Source organism: Liolophura sinensis, chromosome 2 (genome assembly GCF_032854445.1).
Source record: "Liolophura sinensis isolate JHLJ2023 chromosome 2, CUHK_Ljap_v2, whole genome shotgun sequence".
NCBI lineage: Eukaryota > Metazoa > Mollusca > Polyplacophora > Chitonida > Chitonidae > Liolophura > Liolophura sinensis.
The window spans coordinates 22,288,564-22,303,446 of NC_088296.1; the positions used below are offsets into that span (position 1 = coordinate 22,288,564).

At 38.0% G+C, this 14,883-nt stretch overlaps 1 protein-coding gene across 4 annotated transcripts in view; it reads left to right on the top strand.

The window, feature by feature from the left end:
• Nucleotides 1–6,574, top strand: part of LOC135462786 (paired amphipathic helix protein Sin3b-like) — a 35,165-nt gene extending 28,591 nt beyond the window's left edge. For 3 of the 4 annotated variants that reach the window (XM_064740041.1, XM_064740043.1, XM_064740046.1), the window contains exons 23-28: nucleotides 74–124; nucleotides 751–920; nucleotides 1,344–1,526; nucleotides 2,390–2,565; nucleotides 3,468–3,693; nucleotides 4,705–5,317. In XM_064740041.1, the coding sequence (XP_064596111.1) occupies nucleotides 74–124; nucleotides 751–920; nucleotides 1,344–1,526; nucleotides 2,390–2,565; nucleotides 3,468–3,693; nucleotides 4,705–4,956 (1,058 nt within the window). In that variant the 3' untranslated portion in view covers nucleotides 4,957–5,317. Of the gene's footprint in view, nucleotides 1–73; nucleotides 125–750; nucleotides 921–1,343; nucleotides 1,527–2,389; nucleotides 2,566–3,467; nucleotides 3,694–4,704; nucleotides 5,318–6,368 lie in introns of those variants that run through there. The other variant, XM_064740042.1, reaches the window with a different exon arrangement.
• Nucleotides 6,575–14,883: the final 8,309 nt, after the last annotated feature.

Here is a 14,883-nt window from a genome sequence, read left to right on the forward strand (position 1 = left end):
GGCTGTGATGAATGCCTTGTCAGGAGTTTTTATTTTGATTGAACGCAATTGACATGTTTTTCTTATTTTCCAGGAGGGATTTGCATACCAATGATGGGAACTCAGGATTGGCAAACCCAGAAACGTGAGTTACCTTGTAAAAGTTTGCTGTGTAAAAATGCATTTTCAGAAGCACATAAAGGTATTATAATTATACTTTTTCTATGCCAACATTTAATTTCTGAGGAGAATTTAATCAGACTTCACCAAACAAATTTAGAGAAGTCAAAAACAAATTTTGACTGCCCTGTTTGAACCATAGCAATACTTCTGCCATGGTCAGTATTGTAATTGAGAAGTCAAAACAAATTTTGACTGCCCTGTTTGGACCATAGCAATACTTCTGCTACGGTCAGTATTGTAATTGAGAAGTCAAAACAAATTTTGACTGCCCTGTTTGGACCATAGCAATACTTCTGCCACGGTCAGTATTGTAATTGAGAAGTCAAAACAAATTTTGACTGCCCTGTTTGGACCATAGCAATACTTCTGCCATGGTCAGTATTGTAATTTGAGAATTGTAATTGAGAAGTCAAAACAAATTTTGACTTCACCAAACAAATTTTAAGTAGGGTGCATGATTGATTCAGTCAGAACCAAGCAACATGGGTGTGTAAAAAATGCTAGACTTAAGGTGAAATATATTACTCTATAGATACGCCAGAAATTGTATCAGTTTGTTAACTGCTCTCTCCCCGCTCCCCTCAACAGGTGAGGTAGAACCTGAAGGTTACTACGCATACTTCCTGGAGATGGTGAAGAATTTACTGGATGGTAATATGGAGTCAGGCCAGTACGAGGACCAATTGAGGGAGATGTTTGGAATCCAGGCTTACATCGCTTTCACCATGGACAAACTCGTACAGAATCTTGTCCGTCAAGTAAGCACCTTTAGTCTGCTTCAATAATATGAACTAGTCTGCGGATGGTCGTGGGTTTCTCCTGGATTCTGGCTGGTTTCCTTCCACCATAATGGTAGTTGCCATCAGATGCAGGAACGATAATTTTTAGCCTCTCACCAATGCAGTCACTGTGAGTTCAAGCCCAGCTCCTGCTGGCTTCCTCTCCGGCCGTAAGTGGGAAGGTCTGCCAGCAACTTGTGGATGGTCGTGGGTTTCCTCCAGGCTCTGTTCAGTTTCCTCCTACCATAATGCTGGCCACCGTCGTATAAGTGAAATATTCTTGAGTATGGCGTAAAACACCAATCAAATAAATAAATAAATAAACAGAACCCTGATCAAATAACATAAAAATCAAAGTGTAACTCCCAAAGATTTGAACTCCTTTTCTTCTTTTGTAATCAGCTGCAGCACACAGTGGTGGAAGACAATTGTATGAAAGTCACCGAGCTGTTCGTGGAGGAGAAGAGGAACGGAGCATCTGGGGGACGTGTTGCCACGGCTCACCAACGGGCTGCCAAGGAAGCAAACTACCAGAGACAAGCCGAACAACTACTGACGGATGAGAACTGCTTTAAGCTTGTTTTGGTAAGAGCCTGTTTCTAGGGTTGTGATGGCGTGAAACGGACAAAAGTGCATTTTTGTGGGTTGTGTTTCAGTTTAATATGGTATTGCAGTGTTTATCTCTCAGGCCATAGGACTTTCTGTCGTTACAACTCTACAAAACTGTTTCACTGAGAGCTATAGAAGTTAATTCACTTTGTCTTTAACCACCTAAGCAGAAGTTTATGTGATGGTTTGAGTTTTTCTCTCTCCACCTCTGTATTAGTCCGACTACGACGACAGGTTGAGAAATATTTGGATGCCTGTTCAAGCTCTAGTCAGAGACCGTGCTGTTTGTAGAAGTGAAGAACAGATTGCAGTGCGAATAACACTCCACAGAAATTTAGCTAGTCAAACATCTCCACCAGTACTTTTAGAGCATCCATCATTATGGCATATCCAAATATATTTCAATGCTTGATTTGCCCATTATTGACTCTGCCATGATGGCAGGGTCATATCTAGAAAAACATTAAAAGTTCAGAGCTCAAACTTTAATGGTGACATTGCAACTGTGCGTAAAGAAATTTTAAAAATGCAATACAAAATGATTCCAAGAGTTTTTAAGTCTGTGAATGAAAGGTAATCATCTGTTTTTATCTATCTTTTTATTTGTGAACCATCGTTTTTGTTATATTTACTTGGCCAAAGTGACTCTAGATATGGCCAAAGTGACTCTAGATATGGTTCTGTGTTTAAAATAAAATAAAAAAAATTGTATTTTCTGTATTCATTTTCTGATTATGTTTTTGTATGATTTGGAAGTGTTGTATTTCTGGTTGTTGTACTGCAGATGCTCAGAATTTCTTTCTGACAAGTAGTAATCTTTTCTTTTTTGATTATATCAGTACAAGAATGAATGCAAGTTGACCCTTGAACTCTTGGACACGGATCACGACCAATCAGACGATCCGGTGGAGGTGGAGAAGTGGTCAGAATACGTTGAGAAATATGTAGCCAATGACGACACCATTTCTGAAGAACTGAAGGAGCAGTTGTCAAGGAAACCGGTGTTCCTACCCAGGTGAGAATGTTCACTAAACTGTATTCAACTCTCTTAATATAGCATGTAATTCAGAATAGCCCAGCTGCAAATATCTACCCCCAAATTTTTCCATCAGGTTTTTTATTTCACTTATCTGTGTATATTTTCACGTGTTTCTGTGAAAGAAGGGGAAAAAAGCCTGTCGTTCGTGGTTTTATCGTACAATCATATTACAGGTTATGTAATAGTATAGCCTTTTCTGTCAGTATGTCTTTCCCTAAACTTTTGAGTGGTAACTTCTGTGCCTTCAAAAACGCTCCGTGTGCAATTTGCGCACCTTTCACCATCAAAAACTACTGGTGTATTAACTGCGTAAAATACTGGAACATCCTAATTTCCTGTAGAGGTGCCCAAATTACAGTATACTCTAATAAAACCCTTAAATTATGTGGAAACTTACCTGATAAATTTAACTTAAATGTTTGAAACAATCCTTTATGTTCATATGTGGTGCCTGCAATTCGACACTAATTATTTTCTGGTTTCTGAATATATTTCAGCGTAAACTAGGCTATTAAGAGGGTGTTTAAATTGGGAAGCTGTATTTGGGCTAGGCTATTAAGAGGGTGTTTTAAATTGGGAAGCTGTATTTGGGCTAGGCTATTAAGAGGGTGTTTAAATTGGGAAGCTGTATTTGGGCTAGGCTATTAAGAGGGTGTTTAAATTGGGAAGCTGTATTTGGGCTAGGCTATTAAGAGGGTGTTTAAATTGGGAAGCTGTATTTGGGCTAGGCTATTAAGAAGGTGTTTAAATTGGGAAGCTGTATTTGGGCCTGAAACTAGGCTATTAAGAGGGTGTTTAAATTGGGAAGCTGTATTTGGGCCTGACTAACCAACAAATCCCCGACAACTAAGCATTGTGTTACGTGTGGTAATTTTCAGGAATGTGCGTCAGTGGAGACAGCATAACAGTAATCAGAAGAACCGGGCCAAAGCGGAGGCAGAAGAAAGCGGCAGCCAGACTTCCCCCAAAGAGACCACCCCAGATGATATGGACATCATTGACAACACGGAGTGCAAGTTTAACGTCAACTCCTTTAAGATGGTGTACGTGGTGAACAGTGAGAGTTATCTGTACAAAAGGCTGGCCCTCAAGCGGGCTAAAGAGGTGAGCAAAGGGAGATAACTCTGGGGGATATGTTCGTGAGCGCGGGGTAGGCAGTGCAGGCTGCGAATTTGTGATTGGTCAACCGCCAGGCCATTGAAATTCAGGACAAATTTTAAAAGCTACTTTAAATTAACTGGCCAGTTATCAATCAGTATTTAGAAAACAGTGTTTCCGAGTGACCGTAATAAAACAAAATCTTAAATTACCAAGAACTTGCACCGGAGGGCTGGAAAAGTGGTAAGGGAACAAACAATGCAAATCTCAGTGTAGACTGAAAGATTTTTGACTCCCCTTCAGACACATGTAATGTAAATGCTAATATGTGATGGTGGCTTTTTATTTTTATAAGACCTCAAATGAAGGACCTATTGCACTGCGGCTCTGTTGAATGAACCCGTGTTACAAATGATTGATTGTGGTTTATTGTAAGTTTCACAAGTAGATATGTACAGGTATGTGATCATGTACAAGGAAGCAAGGATGGAATACTACTCCTTCTGTACCGATGAAGTGCACAAATAACATTGATGAACTTTTACTGAGTCTTTTGCAAGGATTGGATACGATTTGTCTTTGAATTATAATATGTTGAATCCAAACAATTTAGTGGTTCTTTCCAAAATTTCTATTGCAAAAGTGGGCTGCACACAGCATGTATAGAAGCTTATTGGGGGCCTCCATGAGCAAGGTGGTTATTGCTCTAGCGTGATGCCATGACCCAGGGGCCTCTCACCAATACGGTCACTGTGAGTTCAAGTCCAGTTCTTGCTGGCTTCCTCTCCGGCCGTACATCGTAAGGTCTGCCAGTAGTCAGCCAGCGAATGGTCATGGATTTCCCCCTGGCTCTGCACGGTTTCCTCCCACCATAATGCTGTTCGCCGTCGTATAAGTGAAATATCGTGGAGAAAAACCCCAACCGAAAAACCCCAACCGAATAAATAAGTAAATAGAAGCACAGTGTTTATACGTCTAGCTAAATCAAGTAAAGTATATTGCATTATCTCTTTACAGTCCCATAAATCTGTTTCCCTGAGACTCCACAACAAATTCACCAACTGGGTGGAGAAATGGAAGGATGCTGCAGTCCCGGCTGAAAACGTGACGGCATGTAATCAGTGGTTACAGGGAAACCCGCCCCAGCCTGACAGCAAGGATTGTAAGACAATCTGCGCAAAAATCAACAACCCAGACAAGGCCCCCTACTACACATATAACAAATACCGAGTGGAGTACCCTGACCCCCCGAAGCCCACAGCAGAATGAGACAGCCAACAGCCATTTTATACATGTACATAAGTTATAAATCTTACTGTGTTCATCATTATGTGAAAACAGCGTTCATGATTTGTTCTGGAATTATCTGTATTTCGATAACAAACAGGTCTCCCTGCAATAAGTATATATATACATATATATAAATAAATCTTGTGTAAATACAATAGCATTTAGACATCCCTCGTTTTCGAAGTTTTATCTTGTACATATGAACATTCATTTGTCACACTTCATCCATCTGCGGACTTTTGATAGCTCATTTTTCACAAGTGAATTCTGAAGTTTCAACTCCTCCAAACGCCGTTATGTTGAAGTTTTGTTAAATGCATAGGTATGTCTGGGTGGGCGGGGGAGGGGGGGGGGGGTGAGCATGGGTGGACTTGTGCGAAGTTCGTTAGGTATGAAGCCAGAAGCTGTCATAGCTCATTGTTTTCTTGTATTCGTGCAGAAAGTTTATTGTTGAAATATTTTGAATAGGTTTGCTCTCAGTAAGGGATAGATCAAAGCATATTTATTTTGAAAGCCCGAATTCGACCTCTACCTCCTTAATCAAATCATCATAAAGATTCATAGATTGCGTTGGACGTAAAATGATGAGGATTTAGGGAGCCATCGGGCATTTTCAAAAAATCTGCGCAAGTCTTACTTCTCATAACTTTTTTCGTAAAAGACGTCTGGGTTATAGTGCCATAAGGCAACATCTTTAACAAGAAAAGTCTCAAAAAATTGACTGATGAAGTTTTGTGAAAGTGGCCCCAGTACGGTTCACACATCCATTACTGTTGACCTCCTGGGGGAAGGGGGCGGGGGTGGAGTTTCTTGTAGCTTGATTTACATATTCATTCGAATTACAATGGTTTCACCCCAAGCGATTGTATACTACAAGGGTTGTAATTTTACAATTGAAAATTACAATCGGTTTGGACCCTGTTGTAAGTATTTACTAGCCTATACTTGCATTAGATTACTAGTTAGTATTGTATTGATTCATTTGTAAGTATATGCAATTTCTCGTCTCTGAAAGATGCCAAAAGAGAGTTTTAAAAAAGTTGTTGTTGTTAGCTGCTAAAGTGTAAGGGTTTAAATCTGTTAAGAAAGATGTTAGTAAAACATAGTTACTGGTAGACTAGTACATTTCTGACCAGTACATTACTGACCTAGCGTAAGAGTGTGACCATCACCTCGTTTAATGGCTATCAATTTCATGCTTATTTTCGTTAGCAGTATACGTTGATTGTTTTTAAATTTGGTCCTTATTGCAATTTTGTGACTCTCAGTGGATTCTGGCTACCTTCCTTTTGAGAATGTAGACGAACCCGGGAAGTTCATGTGAAGTGAGTTCTGAAAATAAGTGTCCTTACTGACGTAACATTACAGATGAAATTTTGTTCCTATTTCAGTTGACTTCAGGAAATGAAGGAATGAAATCAAATAGTCTTGTCCATGGAATGTCTGGTGGTGATAAAGCGAAATCCAGTCGCATATACTACAAAGGGAATTAATCAACCTGAATGAAGAATCACATATACCATGTAACCATGGTAACATGCTTTGCCATCAGCATTGTATTAAATGAATTTCATAGTGGGAAATTACGTAAATCAAGTCCAAGGTCAACTAAATCAGTCAGAAAGATTTTGGTTGAGAAATTTTGTTTGTTTGCAGAAGTGAAACTTCTACGTTGAAGTAGACTAAATCTCTGGACATCTCGTGAATTCCCTCCAAGGGAATTCTCTTCAGGTCAAACGATTCATACTGATTTTACGCTTCATGTAGCACGGCGTCATCCACTTACGCCACATAAGATAAAATATAGTTCATGCTGATTTTCAAGGCCAATGATACCTTGTCTGTTCGTTGTTCAGCTTTTCGGACAACATGGCAACGGACAGAGTAGCAAATTGTCTGTTTATGATGCTTCTTTGTACTAATGGTGATCTGAACTCCAGAACTTTTGCCTTGGTTGCCACTGATTGATGTTCGACCTAGTATATTATGGATGACGTCGTTGTTTGCTGTGAAAATTCAGGGTTCAGGGTTTTCGAGTAGTAAATGCTGTGTTGATAAATTAAAATTTTTTGCAGGCTCACATTTGTTTCAAAGTTCACGATTCTTTCTGATGTTACCCCATGATTGAGACCACACCCTTGTCCTTGCTTCTGCCTCAGAGGTGTCAGATGTACATGTATTTACCAGTTTAGGTAACCAGATATATTCAGCTACAGAACTTGTCGCAAGAAATCTGTACTTAGCTTTAGGAATGTGTCATCTTATCTGTAAATGTTGAAGTACGCGTCATTGTCAGTAGAAATCTTGAGGCAGTGCAAGTTTGAACTTTGCCCCGATGCGGGTGGAAACCATTTGTCCCTGTAGGGGTGATTGGTTGCACATTGGTATATCGTTACATGATTCATCCCCATTTTTTGTGTACATACATGTACAAACTCCCATATCATTTTTTCATATTCTCCAAGTGTAGACCTGTATCTGAGGGAGTCTATTGAAATATTAAAAAGGAAATGATACTTAATTATGTTGTTTTTGTGTGTTTGTCAATCTTTATTTGTATCCTGACTGCTTGGGTGACCTAATGGTTAGAGCTCTACCTCAAAGTCAGGAGACCTGGGTAGGGTCATACTAAAAAATGTACAAAAATGGTACTTATTATAACTTCTTCAAATTCTAGAACCATTTCAATATTATTAGTAGCACAGGTACGAGCGGATACTTACTGAAAGGCTATAATTTGAGTCTTTCCGGAAATATTCTTGAGTACACCATAATACATAACCAAATAAATAAATCAATTTCAGACTAATGCAATTGTCCTCTAGTGGACTTCCACATATCATGAAGGCTCAAATCAGTAGGAGACCTGGGCCCACACACTTTCAGGATGCATGTTGAAACAGCGCTACAAAGCCCCAAGAGACCAGAGTATCCTCCTACATATATATACCGGCCCCGATAGCACAGTTGGCAGAGCGTCCGCTTTGGGAGCGGTAAATCCAGGGTCAACGGTTGAGTCACACCTAAGACCTTAAAAGAGGAAGTTGTAACTTCCTCACTTGGTGTTCAGCATGAAGGGGATAGGTCAAGGACTGGTTGACCCATATCAGTATAATGGCTTGGGTGGGGCGGCTTACTTGTCTTCGGTAAGGCGTCTTAGTGAAGTATCACTAGATTAAAGAGCGGTGGAAATCTGTCCTGCAATAAGTAGGCACATTATGTGCACTCTAAGGCCTCCATCGTCATATGACTGAAAAATTGTCAAGTACAACGTTAAACCCCAAGCACTCACTCACTCCAACATTTAAATGAAGTTCAATCCCAGGTCTAGTCCTGAAGAATTTAACTTTTGGTGCAGCCATTTCTCCGCTTAACACTCAGGAACATTGTTGAGCCAAATACTGGTTAGTTTAGCCAATGTATACAGTGACATCTTTCGTGTCCTACTTTGCATCATAAGGGTGAAGGGAACCGCAGTGCTCAGGGTAAACCACCAACCTTAGGCAAGTTACTGATGAACTTTTTCATGATGATGTGACATATAAATATGCACACCGTATTGTTGGAAGGCAAACTGGTCTTCACAGAACGACAGACTGTCTCACAAATCCATTACCTAGAAGTACTTGTATGCAACGTCCCTCTATGGCACATTATGTCATCTGTAAAAGCTCGCGCCATCTGGTGGAGAAATATCACGCCTCCAAACCGAAACTCCATGTTTAAAAAACTACAATTTGGCTAACCCTTGTTGCTATACAGTTAAAAACCCACTGACTGTTTTTATTTACTATCAAGGGCATTATTGTCCTTTTACAAACTCTCCGTTGGCGTTCTCTTTTTTAAGTCCATTTCAACACAAAGTGTTTGGAACATTTTTTCCCAGCGTGCATGAGTCGTTTTTCAAACGTTTGCTGAGCAATAGACAGAAAAAAAAAATATGGCTGCGCAGATACGTCGTGTGATGTTTTAAAGATGGAAGAAAAGTGTAAAGTGTCATGGAGACTAGCTGTAGGGGAGTTGCATACATCTTGATAATGGACTTCTGACTATACAAACAGTGTCACTGACTGTCAGGAAGGCCCCCTTTGCACAGTGCAAACACGAGAAGAACTTCTCTGACCGAGGTCAGAATTGAACCAGTAATCACTTTGCTGATAAGGCTACACTAAATGTTTTTGTTTCATGTGCAGAGTGAATTTTTCTTTTTTGTCTAAGCAGTTTGTCATGTTAAGAGTGTCTAAACACTTTGTCATGTTAAGAACATTCTTCTGTGATGAGAAATCCTTGAAAGAGAACCAAAAAAAAAAAAAAAACACATCTGGATCGGACAAAATAAAAGCATGTGTATTCAATTTTACTTTTACTCCATTTTTTTAAGGACTTTTTGGTATCTGCTCATCCATAAAACACAAAATACAACTGATGCTGATAAATTTGTGAATAAAAAGAAGCAACGGTTGATTTGACGTTTGTCGCTAAATTACGACACTTTATCTCAGAAGCAACTTTTCACATAATACTTCATCAGCAATCTCCAGCTTTATCTAACAGTGTCTCCCTCCATAATGTCATCGCTAGACGCAAACATTATACTCACGCTTGAAGTGATACAGACTTGATACTGATTGGCCTACAGCTGGATTAAACCCTTCAGCTTTGATTACGCTTAAATAAATGTACCAGACTTAAAATTCTGCTTAGGTTAGGCATAGCCTGGACTTCCTTATTTCTCACACCAACCAATCAGAATCGTTTCTGTATCCCTGTAAAGCACCATGAGAGAAGAGGCCTGTTTAAAACACCCTTTACGAAAACAGCAATATTTTCATGATAAGTAATTTTGATAAAGTTGGTATATGCTCCGACACCAGAAGGCTTTGTGAATTACAGCTTGAGAAATCTCTTCGCATTAAATTAAGACTCAAGGATCTAATGGAAGGAGCACCTTTTTCTTTTTTTTGCATTTCGCCTCACTGCCTAATCTTGCCTTTACACTCGCCAGGCTGTGCATATATATTGCTGTTTTGTTTTTGTCTTTTTTTTTTTTTTTGCTAAAAAAGTCTGGAGCATTCATATTTAGTTAATCGGGTTAAACAAACTCATTATTTCCTGTCTCCAGGACACTGACAAAAAACAGGTATCACACGAAATACTGTGTAAAATCAAACTAATCTTCTTGCTTGTTAAAAATGCTTACGGTAAATTACAATTGTACCCAGTCTCTTTCATGAGAAATAATTAGGCAGCTATTCCTTGTAGTCTGAAAGCAAAGACAGCTGTAGAAGCAAAGCATATTTATGCATTTATTTGTTAAATGGCAAGTTGTTGAATACGATTACACACACAAAAAAATCCACTTTTCAACATGCACAAGTTGATCATCATGCTGGTCAGAAGTGGGGACCTTCTGCAGTGGTTCATTAATAAAGACAGGGACCATCCTCAATTTACACTGAATTAAACTCACCGGGATAATTCATTCATTCTTTCACAATCTTGTCACACTGGCCACAAGAAAGACGACGTCATATTGGCCATAAAAAAAAAAAAAAAAAAAAAAATTTCACATTGGCCATAAAAATCATGACAGAAATACTTCAAACCATATATTAAAAACATTACAGACCATAACATGACAGACCATAACAAAACCATCCTTGGCATCGCTGTCATGTATGTTTTGTGTAGCATAACAACAGACCTGATTAATAAAAAATAAAACAAAACGAAGTGCTTGTACGTCCTAATGCATGCGACACATTCACTTGTGCAAATCTTGACAATTCTGGCAGTACTGAGATTTGTTTACAGTTTACAATAATGCCTTTCTCTCTGACGATTTTCGCTCTGATCTCTCAATAAAGTGGCAGATATGTTTAACACAGCCTACAGGCATAAGCCACGCCCACATACAGAGGTTATATACATGTGTGTACATTACATCAACTCAAGCAATAATCACCACGACAATATGCAAAAAGCTTGCAAGAAAGGTGCACTAAATCAAGTCAAGCATCACTCTTGAGTGAAATTGGCAAAATGCTTGCAAGAACAGTAGTGTAAATCAAGTCAAGCAACACACATGAATCCAATGTGCAAAATTATTGCTTGCAAGAACAGTGAAGTAAATCCAGCAAATGCAAGTACTCATGATTGCAATTTGCAAAAGAAATGCTAGCAACAGCAGTGAAATAAATCCAGCAAACACTAGTACTCATGATTGCAATTTGCCAAATCAATGCTTGCAAGAACAGTGGAGTAAATCTAGCAGCATACATGATTGCAATTTGCAAAATGCTTGCAATCATTCACACAGCAAGCAGAATTTGATTACACGGAATTAAAGCAGACATACAATACCAACAAAAAGGAATCTCAGAATGATTCAACCTCGGAGAAAGTCGCTGAATATTTCTTGTAAGCATTACTGCTGACAGATGTTGACTGATCAGAGGAATTCATTTTCAGTATTTCTTCTGACTTAAGACTTCATAAAAACAACTTTTAGATGAAAGTTTGCCCGTAACATTGCCTGAATTGCCATGATTGGCTTAGATACCCCAGTGTCAAAAAAAAAAAAAAAAAAACCTTGACGTAATTGTTATTTTACTCTTGTAAACATTTAAATCTTAATTATGAAGCGACAATGCCAATCAATTTTAACAAAGTTTAAATTTAACAAATTTAAGTAGCATGTAAATCAGACCTTCAGGTGAAAACACTGTTTTCTTTTTTTTTATCCCTCAAAAAAATTATCATTTCATTATAATAGTATATATTTTTGACTTGCACTTGTGAGTATCATACACAAACATATTGAAAACATCTTAAAGGAAGTTTTATAGGAGTCTTAAAACGTATGTGTCCTCACAATTTTTCTCTGCAAGTTCTTGCTCAGTACAGATGAAGTATTTTCACTTAAATCTACTCCTTATATTTGTTTTTTTTTTTTCATTACATGCCCAATACTTGAGTAAGTATGCATAATTTTTAGTTCACAATGCTCTTTTATGATTTGCTAACTGCCAATGTTTGCATCTTTAGGAAACCACAACAACTTACTGCAGAACAGTTAATGATCCGATAAAACATTTTTTTCCACAAAGCAAATATATATGGGTTGAGTTCGCAAAGATTTTGCTTTTAAGGATCTGAGCATAGTCTTTACTATAATTGATCTCCAGGAACTTCCGAACAACTGGTATACAATTAGCTGAAACCAAACCACATGAATATTTATGTTAGTCCTAACAAAAATTATCCAAACCACATGAATATTTATGTTAGTCCTAACAAAAATTATCCAAACCACATGAATATTTATGTTAGTCCTAACAAAAATTATCCATTCAAAAAACACATTACATGTACGTACAGAAAACAAATTTCATGCGATTGTATAAACTTTTCTCCACCAATCAACGAGTTCCAATGCACATGTAAAAGTATGCAAATGTGTAATCGTTCTAAACCAATCAACAAGCAGGATACATTGCACATGTAAAACATGCAAATCTATACCCTTTCTAAACCAATCAACAAGCAGGTTACATTGCACATGTAAAAACAAAAAAAGGATCAGCCAATAGGAAAACCTGAACCACATGTGCATGTATACATGTATTATTATGACATTATGGCATGGAGGCAAATGGCTCACACTCACTTTTCAGGCTTTCATAACAAACAATTCAACAAACTTAAGTTTCCCAGCCAACATCAAAGATACCGCCATCACTCAACAAGAATGACACCTTCAAGCCAAGAGCTGGAGTTACTCCCCTTGAATCAGTTGGCTGTTGAGCATGATCAACAAGACTACATGTAAATGTGGAAAGTTACGTGTGCTTGATGTGTTATGTACCTTGAAATAGAATCAGAAAACAAAAATGGGAAAACCAGAACAAATGCCAGCTTTTAAAGCTCTGTTAGATATTTGTGATTGCGGTAACATGTATCTAGTCCATTCAAAATCAACTGAGAAGTTTGTCAATTTTTTTGGCTGTGCTTCTCAGTTAAACCCCATTAGGCAAATGTACATGTATCCAACCAAACTACATGTGGATGGTAACATGTCTAACAAAAGGCAAAGTCTTGTGCAAGACATTATCAAATATTAAAATGACATCTTTGAATTACATTCATCATTGATGTCAAAGTCAAAAATATATCCACGTCTTTTACACATATTTGAATATTACCATGAATAACCTAATATTTCGTCCATGGATAAGCTGCATGTTTTTTTCTGAATCTGTTGGAGTCTATTGATTTCGAGAAGGTGTTTCGAGGTTCACTTGGGAAGTAGGATGGTACCTTTCTAGGAAAAATGTAAGTTCTAGCACCAAAAGTAATATTTTCTAACCATAATTTGTCTCTAAAATGCACTTTTTAGGGGCAAAACTTTAGGTCATTACGATACAAAAATCTAAATGAATGCAGACGCGGAAAGCCACTCGTGAGCAATAAACTGACGGCACAGAATCCTGAACATGAAGACGGCTGTTTGACCAGTCCAATAATTTTCACGCACACAAAAACATCTCTGATGTGTCCCCTACAATTATGATTATGATTATATGATTATTAGCCCACAATATATCTATATTTTTTCATACACTGGCTTTTTTTTTTAAGTTTGATTGATTTCCTGTTAGAAAAACTTAAATGTTGGCATCAAAAGTATCATTTTAAACCCATTATGTGCTTTCGACGGTGACTGTTTACGTCAGACTTTTGGTGAAATACTATAATTGACTGTACTCATTCCTCAACCGTTTCGCATAAGAAAGAGCAACTTCAAGTGAGATTTAGGCACCTTTTTAGTTTGCTTTAAGAGACAAAACTACACTGGTTTGGTTGACCAATTTCAGAACTTCACAAAAAGTCTAATTTTTATCAGTCTATGCAGAATAACATTCTCAGAATACACCTCAATAAACACCTTGCAAACAAGCGAAAAGGTTGAGGGATTACTGTATTACTTACTGTACCTTGCTTGTCAGATCTTTACAAAAATTAGTTACTTTCAAGTTCTTTTGCCATAAAGGGAACAGAACTGTCAATGATTTACTGCTGTGAGAGATACAGGTACGCTAGAGCTGGTTAAGCTTATGTTTGGGTATTGTACATTTGCCCAAGCGTAACCAATGCTGCAGGTTTTAACCTAGGAAATCCTATCTCCCCTCTCAACCAATCAGCACCGATCCTGTATCCCTTTAGGTACAGAATTTCCCGAGAACTGAAAACTGTACAGTGTGGTTTACTCACTTCACTCAGTAGACGTAACAAACCATCTCCGAGAAACAAGATCTAGGTTATGGTGCCACATAACCAAAAAACTGTTTTATGGAGGTTTGTGAACGTGGGTCCAGCCTCAACCCTTATTGGTTGCATGAATGAATGAATGAATGATTATGGCTTAACGCCACATCAGCCATATTTCAGCCATATCGTGGAGACTGACTGGTTGATCAAGTGGATAGGATATCTTAGGTTAAATCTAATGTATTAATTCTAGTACATCAAAGTGGTATTTTAAGCAACAATATTTCAGTTTTTAGGTCTAGATATACAACTGTTTGTATGGCAGAAGTTAATTACAGCATGGCCAACTCTGTTGCAGTTGAAGCTTCAAACAAAAAAAAAAAAACAAAGGTCAAAAAATTACTAGACAAAACTGGCCCACAAAGTATTGGGACCTAGTTCCACAAGGCATCTTTTTGTTTTTTTCAATTTAATTTATGGATCAAGAAGTTCTTTTCTCATGTAACACTAGTTGGATGTTCGAGTTTCCTCTTATCCTGGATGTCCAAATAACAAGCAATTAAATAATGTCAACTTCTAACAAGTTCTCAAAAGTGGCTTTCTGACATCAGAAATGCACTACCTGCTGATGGTGTG